This window comes from Homalodisca vitripennis, chromosome 1 (assembly GCF_021130785.1).
Source record: "Homalodisca vitripennis isolate AUS2020 chromosome 1, UT_GWSS_2.1, whole genome shotgun sequence".
NCBI classification, from domain to species: domain Eukaryota; kingdom Metazoa; phylum Arthropoda; class Insecta; order Hemiptera; family Cicadellidae; genus Homalodisca; species Homalodisca vitripennis.
In genome coordinates this window covers 149,760,293-149,773,092 of record NC_060207.1, presented here as the reverse complement: position 1 = coordinate 149,773,092, position 12,800 = coordinate 149,760,293, and the positions used below count along the sequence as shown (strand labels likewise).

General features: G+C 33.9%; 1 protein-coding gene across 4 annotated transcripts in view; it reads right to left on the bottom strand.

The window, feature by feature from the left end:
• LOC124373818 (papilin) overlaps nt 1-12,800 on the bottom strand; it is a 195,166-nt gene that overhangs the window by 114,377 nt on the left and 67,989 nt on the right. For all 4 annotated transcript variants that reach the window (XM_046832168.1, XM_046832153.1, XM_046832155.1 and 1 more), the window contains exon 2: nt 2,071-2,131. In XM_046832168.1, the coding sequence (XP_046688124.1) occupies nt 2,071-2,131 (61 nt within the window). The remainder of the gene's footprint in view (nt 1-2,070; nt 2,132-12,800) is intronic.

The following is a 12,800-nucleotide window of genomic DNA, read 5'->3' as shown; positions in this document are numbered from 1 at the left end:
TTATTTGATCAGAACCACAACATTTATAACATAAATTTAACAATTTCACTATTTTGTTACTTATAGTTGTAGTTACTACCTGTTAGTTGTAGTAATTCTTCTATATTACTTGAACAATATTTCACGCATCATGGATTGCATTGTAACTATCATCTATATAGGTAAAAAAAACATAATCTTAGTAAATTGAAATATAATGTTTGCAGTTTTAATAAGTTGGCTTGTGATGCTGTATCTTTAAAATTTCTCAAAGGCCTTTGGTACCGTATGATATCATTACATTAATTCCAACGTTTTAAAATAAAAGTAAGACCACTACAGTGTTATTTTGCGTCAACATTATCATAACCTTATCGATGCACTGTATGGTATTTTTTCCTTAGTAAATTTCATATATATATCTCAATTTCCAAAAGGGGTAGAAAAATTGAGAAATATTTAGGACTAAAGTTTGTATTTACTGCCTCAGCCTCAATTCTGTCACGTTACGTATTGTTTGAGCCAATAATGAAGATGTATAAGCAATAATACAGGCCGGCCAGCATGGAGTAGCACAGAAAACTATGCTATTGATGAGACAGCAGCCAGACTGATAATAGAGCTGCTCACTCTGTTCGAATAGTGGTGGTTAGGTGAATGTATAATATTTTTAAATTCCTCAGGAATTCGTGGTCACATCGTATAGAATTTTGATGTAGGGATTGATGTAGAATTTTGATCTCGAGAGGTGTATTCGCCCTTCGCCATCAACCCGCACTGATGGCCGGAGGCATTAGTGTCAGCCAGTTCGACTAGTAAGTTCCTTTTTCAAGGTTTTTCGTATTTTTTAACTTTCCAAACCTTTCACATCAATTGTTTTCTGTTGCTTTCCGTTACGCTATAAGCATTTTCCATTTGAAATATTAACAAATATTGTGACGTGGATAAGAAAAGTAAAGGTGCCTTCTCAATAACGTAGTTATCTCCAAACGTCACAATTTCACCCAACCTGGCTATAACATCGCTTACAAAATATTATTTTGGACTCTAATAATACTTAAAAATTGTATGATAAATATTCGGACCGAGATAGGCAAAGTATACATTTAACAATATTTATCTTTTTTGCTTACAAGTTTGAAGTTATGAGACTAAGTGTCTGGTTTTTATTTTTAGTCAAGTAGGTAACTTCAATAAAAATTATTAAAATACATAAATATATTATTACTACAAGACCTAAATTTGAAATGAAAATAAAACTTTTTGTTAGTCAGAGGGTTCAATTAAAGGATATCAGTAATATAATTTTTGTTTCTAAGTACAGCAACCGTCCCCAGATAAATAAAGTCGAATGGTGATACACCTATTATAAATAGGCTACTAATTATGAATATTTATACCAAGTCCCAACAAGACGTCAAATCAAGAATTACATTTTACTAATCACAAGATGAAATATTCCACATACCTAATTGTCATTGAATATAATAAAATTATATAGTTAAACAGTTATATTTCTACTAATCATAACACATTAGTTTATATGTGTCGTACGTCTGATAAAATGTAAAATACATTTGTGTTAGACAAAAATATCTTGTTAATTAATAATACAAATAACACATTATAATATAAGATGCAAAAACTACAAACTACGGTTAGATTTCGTAATCTGTCAAAAACTTGATCTTTTTCTAGAAAGTTATTGTAAGTTGAGTTTATAAAATTTGTTATCTCCCTCAGGCATTCTTGATCGGACCCTTCAAAACAGGTATTATATCCAGAGATGTTTATCGTTCCTCGTCATCACTGTCAGGTCAGTCACACAGACTGTTTTACTTGTTCTTCATTTATATTTTAAAAACTAAAGTAAAATATAAAAAAGTGTAAGTTTTGGAGACAATTTGTGGAGTTTACCCGTAACCGTAATACAAATAAGTTCAAATTCGTGTAATATTTGCAATAGATAGCCGACGCTTCATAATCTAGACACAAATCAAACTTCTAATGCAGGAAAAGAATGCTACCCACAATAACCAATAAGACAAATGTATGTATAATGAATGCCAACAGAATGGTTTGTATACTTACACGTCTAGCGGTGATATAACTGGAATGCGTGGCTATAACTAATATCAATAACGTCATCCATCTGCAAAAGAAAAACATTATTAACTTAACAATAATTATGAGAAATAAAAACCTTTTACACTTGCAATTTTTAAAATCGGATTAATGGCTTAAATGGAATCTTAGGTTGAATTTTGTACAGGTAACAGGTGTATCTGGGCTAATGTTTCAGGAGTAATTAATTAGCCAGTAAGAACTGGGATTCACCCATTTAAACTGGTTTGTCTGGGTTTTCTAGTAAGTTTATTCTAATTACGTGCAAGTCCATAATCCAGTCCTTGATCACTATAATATTAACTAATGAACGGTCTTTTAAGGATTATCATATTTTAAAACAAGGATACACAAGCTTGTTCGTCATCATATAATGTAAAAACGATGTAATGTCAACTGAAAATATTTTTTAATTATGGATGTTTTCTAGATTTGCTTAAATATTTTGAAATACGGACCATATGAATTAAAGGAGGGGGTTACGAGAGACTAAGAGACAATTTTGTTCATACAGTGGAAGTGTAAAGTTACGTAATAGTTGATTACCTTAAAGAAGAAAAACAAAAAGGACTAAGGATTGTTTGTATCCGTGTATATTGCTGGCAATATATAATAATTTAGCGTAGAAATGAACGTAGATAGCTGTAGTATTTCCACTCCAATGGTCTTGAAATTCGAGGGATGTTCTCACGGGTTCCTGATGAAAGGATAGACAGCAAGAAGCCGGTCTCAGCGTTATCATGAGTCGTCACTCAACAGTCCATTTTAATGGACCAATGACTCATGCCTAAGATGCAGCTGCGCTTCTCTGTTAGCTGGCTACACTTCTCATTCGGCTGTTGAAAAATATTTTTAAAATATTTAGATTCATGATTCATGATTACTGAAAAGATTAAAGAATAACTTTCACCTTTTAGAAGTTACGAGCAACTTTCCATCATTACGAGCAATGGGAACAATCATAACGTATGAACTGATCTATAAAATAACTCTTCCACTGTCCCTTAACATACCTCCCTTAATTATTCGTCGTTCTACTCAATTTTAAAGGAACTCAAAACGGTATGAGTAATTTAAAAAAATATGTTAGCTCTGATAACATATTGCTTGAATAAATAATAGTGGGTGAGCTCTGTATTACATTTAGTACTGGAAAGAATTAAAAACTACTCTCTAAGAATGTTGGTTCCACGATTTATTTTCGTCGTTTCTTCATCAAGCCCGATAATAGTAGAATCATACTTTGATTATTTCTTTACTTTAATAATTGTGCTTCATAGTACATAGATGATTTTCATTGTCAATGTAGAGATATTTTCTCAGCCCTAAGAACATCAAAAGACCGTGTTTATGATAGTTTCTGAAATACAATCGATCGCAAACAGTTTGCAGCGCTAAGATAACAGTTTATTATCGCTGTTACCAAGCACAGCCGTTTAAATTATACATCAAATGGAGGCTTGTTGTGATGTTTACTCGAAACCGGTTTTTAATTTGCAGTATTTTCTCAGATGTATAGTATTTCTTCACTTTTATGACATGAGTATCCAAAGTAGTAGTTGCTTGTAAACAAACCATTTTGTTGTCGTTTCAATCGTGGTTATTGTACGAATCGCTCGTCTTTTTGTTGGAGTATTGTGTTTCAATCGTCAACCACGGATAATCCTTGTAGACGATCAAGTGTCATTAGAGGCACTCCTATGGAAACTGGCGTGAATAATTTTATCGAACCTAAAGTTAAAGCTAAAAAACTACTCCTGGTGCTTAATAAAATTATTATTTTTCATTGTATTATTTTTACTTGCCAAAAACTGACCTGTTACACAAATTTAATTCAATAAAAAGGTACAATACAAATAAACAATCTGCATGAAAGTAATTGATATTGTGTTGCTTCCGTAACAATCACAAAAATTGTCACGCTGCCCTTTTCCAAAAAAAAATAAAATACTCGTATACAGTGGCTTTTCCAATAAAATACGAGTAGCATTACAACATATGCACATTCATAAAAAGCTTACGCAGAATTTGGACATCCTTTATTATCGGCGAAGGATTATTTTATTAAATAGTTAATAATCTTGTAATACATTATTTCTTTTTTACATAAAGTTTCAAGTTGGTACGCAGTAACTAAAATATACATTTCTTATAGCTGTAATTTATACAACCTTGTTTTATAATTTTTAACGAGAAAATAATACCTATATAACAATAACAGTTCATATGTGCTGCTTAATTAAATTTGGAACGCTGGTTTGCAAATAACCTATGCACATTTCAAAATTTCAGGTAGGTTCTCCTAGGGCGGATGACAAGCGCAGTTATTTCGTTAAGTTATTATTTCCTTACCGAAGCCTTATAAGTTAAAGACATAGTTTGATTTTTATACGATGTGCTTAATTTTTAAATGTTGCTAGTTTTCTTAACGTCCCTTACTTCTGTGATTAAATATTTGATTGAACAATTTTCGGAACGTCTTGTATAATTATTAGTCCGTAAAAAATAGCAAGAAAATTCAATTTGTTATAGGTGTCCACTAAAGTGGAAGAAAAACATTTCCACACAAATCTATTAATTATCTTCAAAACATTTTTTAACTTTGTAAAAATAAGGCTTTAACAAACAAATAAAATTGTTATAACCTATTTAATTCGTCATTCCAATGCAATTCAACATTAAAGAAAAATCTGACAACGTTGACGACTGTTGGGTATGAACCACAGGAAAGCTATCGGTATGCCATTGGTGTTAAGCAAGGCGGGGGAAGTTTACGATTTGTGTAGACGTGAGATTGTGTCTCGAAATACCCGAGAACAAACACCGGGGTGTATTAACAAGAAATGAGGTCAGTGGATAATAGTAGTCTAGAATAGGAGCGGTTGCGTATGCGGATATACCTCGGGTAGGGTGGTTTCTATCCGACGTCGCGTCGTCGGTTTGTTTTGGGAACAGTTAATCATCTAATAATAATTTTAATAAGTGCCCTTTAGAAATAAAACTTTCTTAACAACAACATGTAATAATTATGCTTTAAGACATGTAAATATACAAGGTGAGACAACAAAACATCATAAAAACTAGTATTTTTGTAACATTTCTCGACCATCCAAGATAAAGTAAAATTTTAAATACAATAAATGTCAGTTTTTAAGAAATATTGATAGATGTAACTAAAGTCATACCTTGCTATTATTTGAAATACCCTAAACTTTTCCTCTTTGAAAAAATTGGAAATTTGCTGAACCAGCTGTAATATGTTTTTCTGAATAGTACTTAGGCAACCTTGAATAAAAACTTGGATTGTTATAATTTTTAACGTGGTAACAGTAAAAAAACTGTAAACCCATACAACTTTGACATTACGGACCAGTCTGTGTATACAAGAAGCGAAACAAATTTCAAAATAACCAGTGATTAGAGATATTTAAAATGAGGAACGATTCGACCTACCTTTACATTTGAAACCCTTAAAAGCCCTTCTCCAAAGCACCATTTGGGGTATTTTTGGGTGTTAAAAATTATTTTCCTGAATAATTTGGGGTCAAAAAATGGGGGGTTTCGTTAAAACGAAGAAGGTTGATTTCTCGGTTCAGCCACTATACATCGCGGAAGGGTGGTCTGCCTTATCCTGTATATGATATAAATTAGGATGTGTAATACTTTTTCAGCATATATTTTTACTGAACATTATTTGAAATTGGTAAAATATGATCTTTCCATGACCACTGATTTTTTTTACCATTAATGTTGGAACTATAAAATAAATTTTCTTCCATAAAAGTAACAAATCCAGAAATCAAATTTTTTAAACAAGTTCTTTTAATACTGAAATCTAGCTAAACGTAAAGGTAAAACAGAGTGCTGGCACTTAGAGAGCACTGATTTAAAGCGCAGCTGTTCCGAAGACAAGTGTTTCTGAATAATTCATCGCAGTTCCATTATCAAATTGCCCATCAATCGGTCCCACCTGGCGGTTCTCTTTCTCAGTTACTTCTGATTCACTGGATTGTCCCTTTGGATTTATTTTGCGTCTTCGGCATGCATCGTGCAGTGGTGAAGCGGTTAGGCCTAGCTAGTTAGTAAATGAATACAAGTGAATACCTACGTTTTAGCAACAGCATTCTTCACTGCTTTATTGGTGGAGCGTTAGCGAACCTATCACTTAAGGTGCTGGAAAAATGTTTTTGTGTCTATCTATCCGCACGATATCTCGAAAGCAAACTGACCCTGAATTGTACACGAGCTTCATTTCTATATGAGAACGCTGAGTTCGATAATGGTGCATGTCACGCCATGGAATTTGGCTGAGCGTTAGTGAATATTGTTTATTGTTGGTCTTATGAGTAACCACGATGGAAACGAGAAAATAGCAAAATAAAAAAAAAAAACTCAGCACACACCCATGGTGTGTGTGTGTGTGTGTGTGTGTGTGTGTGTGTGTGTGTGTGTGTGTGTGTGTGTGTGTGTGTGTGTGTGTGTGTGTGTGTGTGTGTGTGTGTGTGTGTGTGTGTGTGTGACTTAATGTTTACACTGTTACTATTGAAACAATGATATGAAACTAAATTTGATGAACAACAATATGAGTCTATTATCACGTGACAAGATATAAGGTGTGAAAGATTTCAACCGTAGACTTGAAATTTTGTAACGTACTTTTGTATGTAACTTCTTATCTACATAGATAAAAATGTATTGTATAATGGTGTATGATGCCCAACCATGGAATTTGGCTAAGCGTTGTTGAAAGCCTGTAACTCAGGTTGTTTTTATTTTTGATTGCCAGGGGCATACAAAATTCTTTTCTATGTGATTGTCTGTCGTTCCACCAGTCAACACTGAATTAAATTCTATTGGCTATACATTTTAAATCTTATATTGTAGCTCAGCGAAGCATGTTACATGACACGTGATGTGGTGTACTCCTTGTAACATTTTCTGTTAAAGGCTCATCCAAAGTAATTTGGACAATTTAAGGAAACTGTAATCCATTTCATCCAAGCAGAAGTCATTCTCAATTTCTAAATTTGCATAGTAATGGAACTGAATAATATTATTAGGGATACGTTGAAGCCTACGACCATACCTGTTGTTAGCAATTTTTTGCATGATTCAATCTAAAATGGCCCCAGAACACATTTTACAGAACTGCTTAGCAAGATTTCTGGTCCAATTTTATTGTCAAAATCTTGAGCTGGCATAGTGTCCGGTCAAGATGAATCGGTGGAAGATCCGCGGGGCAGACGGCTGGGCGGCTGCGGTGGTAATCTGGCATATCTGACAGGGGATTAACTCAGGTATCGCCTTGATTAGATTAAACATTCCTGTCACCCCACCTGTTCATGCCGTCACAGTCTCAACACCATGGCGTGAAAGATTCTAAATTGATAAGAAAGATTTCCGTTTCTCTGGTTCATGTGCCTAATGATAACAGATTTGATGATAGATAATACTCTTAATCCTTATACTTATACGCTCTATAGCACACGACACGGTTTTTCGTGTTTACACCGCGTCGGAACATTGTTAGCACAACTTAATCCTTATACTTATACGCTCTATAGCACACGACACGGTTTTCGTGTTTACACCGCGTCGGAACATTGTTAGCACAACTTAATCCTTATACTTATACGCTCTATAGCACACGACACGGTTTTCGTGTTTACACCGCGTCGGAACATTGTTAGCACAACTTAATCCTTATACTTATACGCTCTATAGCACACGACACGGTTTTCGTGTTTACACCGCGTCGGAACATTGTTAGCACAACTTAATCCTTATACTTATACGCTCTATAGCACACGACACGGTTTTCGTGTTTACACCGCGTCGGAACATTGTTAACACAACTTAATCCTGATATTAATACACAAACTGTATATTAAAACTATAACATTCATCGAAAACACAATAGTTTAATTTTATTAATAATTTTTTGACGTAAAGCTTTGTCGATGGATGTCAGTGAAAATCAAGGCCATACTAACAGCGGGATGAATGCAAATACAAAAGTGGAATAATTATTTTTATTAAATTGCTTACAACAGAACTTTCTTCGCCACCATTTGATGGAATTACAAGAATTTTAGTGGAGTTTACTAAAAATAATATAAAAGTATGTCTTGATTTTCCTTCGATGAAGTTATAAGGACTGTTAAGATTTCGATCGTAATAGAAATTCGTTTACTTCATGTAGAATATAAAACAAGTATATAACTAACACAGTAAGAACTATGACATTACTACAGTCATAGGCTTATAATATGTACATCATAATCTACAGATGAAACCAACATACTGTTAACCTTCGATAATATTATTGGGAGTAAGTAAAAAGTGTCATAAGAAGACAAACACCTGAATAAACATAAATAAAGCAAAACAAGTACTGACAAAATTTTACATCCTATATAATGAAGTAGGTACAAATAGATACGTGAGATAGGTTAACGCACGTCTCTTCTCAATAAAGTCTTATAAAGATAAAGTTAAGGAGTTGACAAAACCTAACCTAATTACAATTTAACCAGGCACTTTTTGTCAAAACCTGATCTCTGTTTGAATTTTAAATATTAAAAGGTTTCCTGATCACATGATTTATATTATTGCAAAATGAATTCCAGACCATAGAAACTTTGAAGATTTAACCAATGTGCAACAGATTTAAAACCTACTTCGCCGAAGAATTTGAGCTCGAATAATGGTACAGGTCTCTGATATCAAATCTCTGCTCCTGAAGACCAAATAATGTATTTTTAAGTTCTTCATTTTTCATTCCAATACGGAGAGAAATGTCAGGGAGGTCCGAGATAGGAGCGGGTCGAATCAGGCGTGTTAGCGTCAAATGGGCGTTAGCGTGGCTCCACCGCGACCCTGGTCTTTGTCGAACTGGGAACAAGCGGTCTCTAATTGGCTGAAGAGGAACTCTTGGCCAACACAACACAAGGGTCCGGCACGTGTTGTCTTCTACTACAATAGTCCGATGACAACAGGTCCTTTGGACTATCCGTTTGTTGACTCAATGGTTGGAGTTGGAGCACGCAGCCATGGGACTGTCGGCTCTCTGCTTCTCTCACCGATCGATGGATAATTGTTCAATTGTAGGCGTTCAATACAGTCACAAACATTTACAAAGATATCACGACGATAAATAATTAACGTTGGGATCCAATACATATCTAAAGTCACACAATTGACGATTGTACTCTTCAGAATTCTCCACACATACAAAATGCCTTCATCCATGATTAGGCACGTTGTTGTATTTAGAACTCACACGTTAATTTAGACTCTTTGTGAGTGTTTTGTTTGTTTCAACCTACTTGAGAACGTGTGCTAGAAACCATGTACGGTTAACTGACTTTGGAATGTGGTCCCAAATGAATGAGTTCTCACCGCTAACTTTTCATGTCTTGTTATTAATTGACCATTTATGCAACAGGGGTTGCTTTTCTTTAGAAAAGTCATTGATAACAAGAACTGAAAGTTATTTATTTGTGTTGTCTATAGGTAGCGGCAACGTAGCCTACATCACACGAATGACGAGCGTTTTATATTGGCCAGTAACTGATTTATTCTTTAATAGCTGCATACTAATTTGATTTAGAATTTGTGTTGTATAGTTAAATGATACTTATGAAGCCTGATTATTGCTTTACACGAATAAATAAATGCATTATTTTAAAACAAGTAACCACTGTTGTTGACCATAAGGCGCCAGAAACGAATTTAGGACACTGCATATTTCATTGGCATATTATTTATAGGTATAACATAGCTTACGAAAACTGAAAATGTATGCATATAAGATACTCAAATTGATTTTTCTAACATTGCACCACTGCATGTTTTCAGTGACTGACGAAAAAAGCATTTGTACAGGGCACCAAAGTCATATACCAGTGAGAATTAATCTATTACGTATAGAACAATCTGTTAACTTTGCATAACTATCCAAAAACGGTTTAATAGCAACGGCTTTTAAAGGCGATAAATTGTGATAGAGTTATCTCATTGGTGCTCATTGATTTCTATTGCCGACTTCAGAGTTCGACACACTGCTCTATAAAACGTAAATATCCAATTATCAAAATTGGATCCGGAGATGGGAATATCTTTCAATGGCGTCTGCTCAGGATTGTTCAGGTTTCTCTCAATTAGGTTGTTCCCATCATTCTCCACCTGGACCTTCACGGACCAGTAGCTGCGGTGATGTCTAGTCTCGCCTAGTTGATGTGTTATCAAGTATCGGAAGTTACAACAATAGGGCCATCAAGTAATCATTAATAGCGAATCCAGTCACACCCAGGTTAGACAGACCATGTCCTGAATGGGGAGGTGCAGGATCGTAGGGCCGTCATTGATGACTGCTGAACAGCTAAGCATTCGTAAGAAAATTTTAAAAAATTCAAGTGAACGCTCAAAGATTCTTTAAAAGGCAAGACTGTGTGTGTGTGTTTTTAATTACATGGCTTTGGACTATCTACAAATTTGAAAATATTTGATCATAAAAAAGATGATGTATGAATGAAGTTAACCTTTAACGATCATAGACCACCAGCATATTGAAAACGCTAGCAAGTCTACAGAGGGTTATCCAATACAATATAATCCTTTGCAAAGTTATTTCAATCTTCTGAGTAACATATAGCGACTCAGTGGCGTAACTAGGACTTGGCTTTGGAGGGGGTATGAAATAAATTCCAGAATACATAAAAATTAGTATTATTTAGATGGGTCTAATTAATGGTAAATAACTGCAGCATTTTAGACAAGTTGTATTGATGCTATAAAAATACTTTATTTATTTTTAGGGCTCTTGGGAGAGAGCTCCTAAATCCTTTATCCCCTATAGGTACGCCACTTAGCGATGTTGTCACTGATGTGGAAAGACTACAATAAGATGTGGTGTTAGTCAGGATAGCCAAGTACACAGGAAGTTATTTAAACAGTTTTTAAAAAGTGCAAAGAATTTTCGTAGTCTAACGTAAGCATATAACGTTATAAAACCAGTCTGAAAAGTGTAACTTCGTAAGGAATGTTCTTCAGTTCACTTGAACAGGAAACCAAAATACTTAGACCTGGCATTATTAATTGTATATGCTTTTTTAACAGAAAAAAACATCCTTTCAAGTATTTCTAGACAATAAAAACATATTTAAAGTGACTTAAAAATACTAGTGATCGTAATAGAATCCGGGTATAGTTTTAAAATCTTCATGGAAGCACGATTATATTTTCAATTTAATAATGCATTCGAATTTAATAAGCTATTTATCACGTTCTTTCTGCCCTTATAATTAAGTTATACAATTGCTAAACGTACAAACCTCAAACATTTAAAAATAACAGAAAAAGGTACCAACATATAATCTAAATAAAAGTTGTGGTTTTCCCACGTTTAAAATGGTATTGTTTTTTTAACAGTAATTTTAATATATATTTTTATGTTACATATTACACCATATTTAAATCAAGTTTAGAGCAATCGTGCTTTAATACTGTAGTTAATGTTACGGAATAAGCTGAATCTTAATGTTGATTTCAGTTATAATTTACGTATTGTATGTCATGTATTATTTTATGTTACATATTACACCATATTTAAATCAAGTTTAGAGCAATCGTGCTTTAATACTGTAGTTAATGTTACGGAATAAGCTGAATCTTAATGTTGATTTCAGTTATAATTTACGTGTTGTATGTCATGTATTATTTTATTACTGTATCAGTATGGGGTAATAGTAACTGTAAGATACGAAATGAACTTTCCTACTGATAACACCAATGGTTTACACTTTGTTATCGTAGTATTGTCTAGTGTACGAGAGTGAGTATGTATGGGGTTTCTAAAACAAACAAACAATAAACACCTCAGCAAGTGGAGCATTGAAATGCGTTGAGGAATGAGAGAAAAAAGTGAAATTCGGGAAGGTTGTGTGAGCGCGGGACCGCGCATACCTGCGCCTTCCGAGAGATAAAATACGACCGTAACCAAGGACGAGGCGACTCTCGGATTGTCTAGAGACTTCTGGTTCATTGGACTTGCTGAGCCTCCCTCGTCCTTGGGTCAATAGGGGCATGAAATGTCAAGGAATTTCCAACCGAAAAAACTGTGAATATTCTGAAAGAGTAAACATGAATAAAATTATCTTATTATCGAATACTGCCTGTCCAAGTTTGGCTGTTCTACAGAGAAGAATTTTTAAAAAGTGAGGAGCTTTAAATTCCGACATTTTGTAGGGCTTTTAACGATTGACTGGCACACGTTGCTCACCAAAGGTGAAGGACAGGGTCAGCCAAATCGACAATGAATGTCATATAAAACTGTCTTTTAACTAAATCATAATTATTAGTTGTAATTTCTAGTTAGAATCCTTATAATCTCTTATATTTTGTTCATTTTTATATTAAGGACCTAATTTTATACATATAATTATATATATATATATATATATATATATATATATATATATATTATGTTTATGTATAATAGTAATGGTAGCACGTTCACCAGGAAAGTGAAAGATCCAGGTTCGAGTCCCGGAGGAGCAAGTACATTTTGTAATTCAATGTTTATTGAAATTAAATTCTGCTATTGCCATTTATACAAATTTAATTAATGTAAATAAAAGTCGTTTGACAGGTATTTGGTCTTCCAATCATATGTTAGTTTGGTTATTTAAACGCAT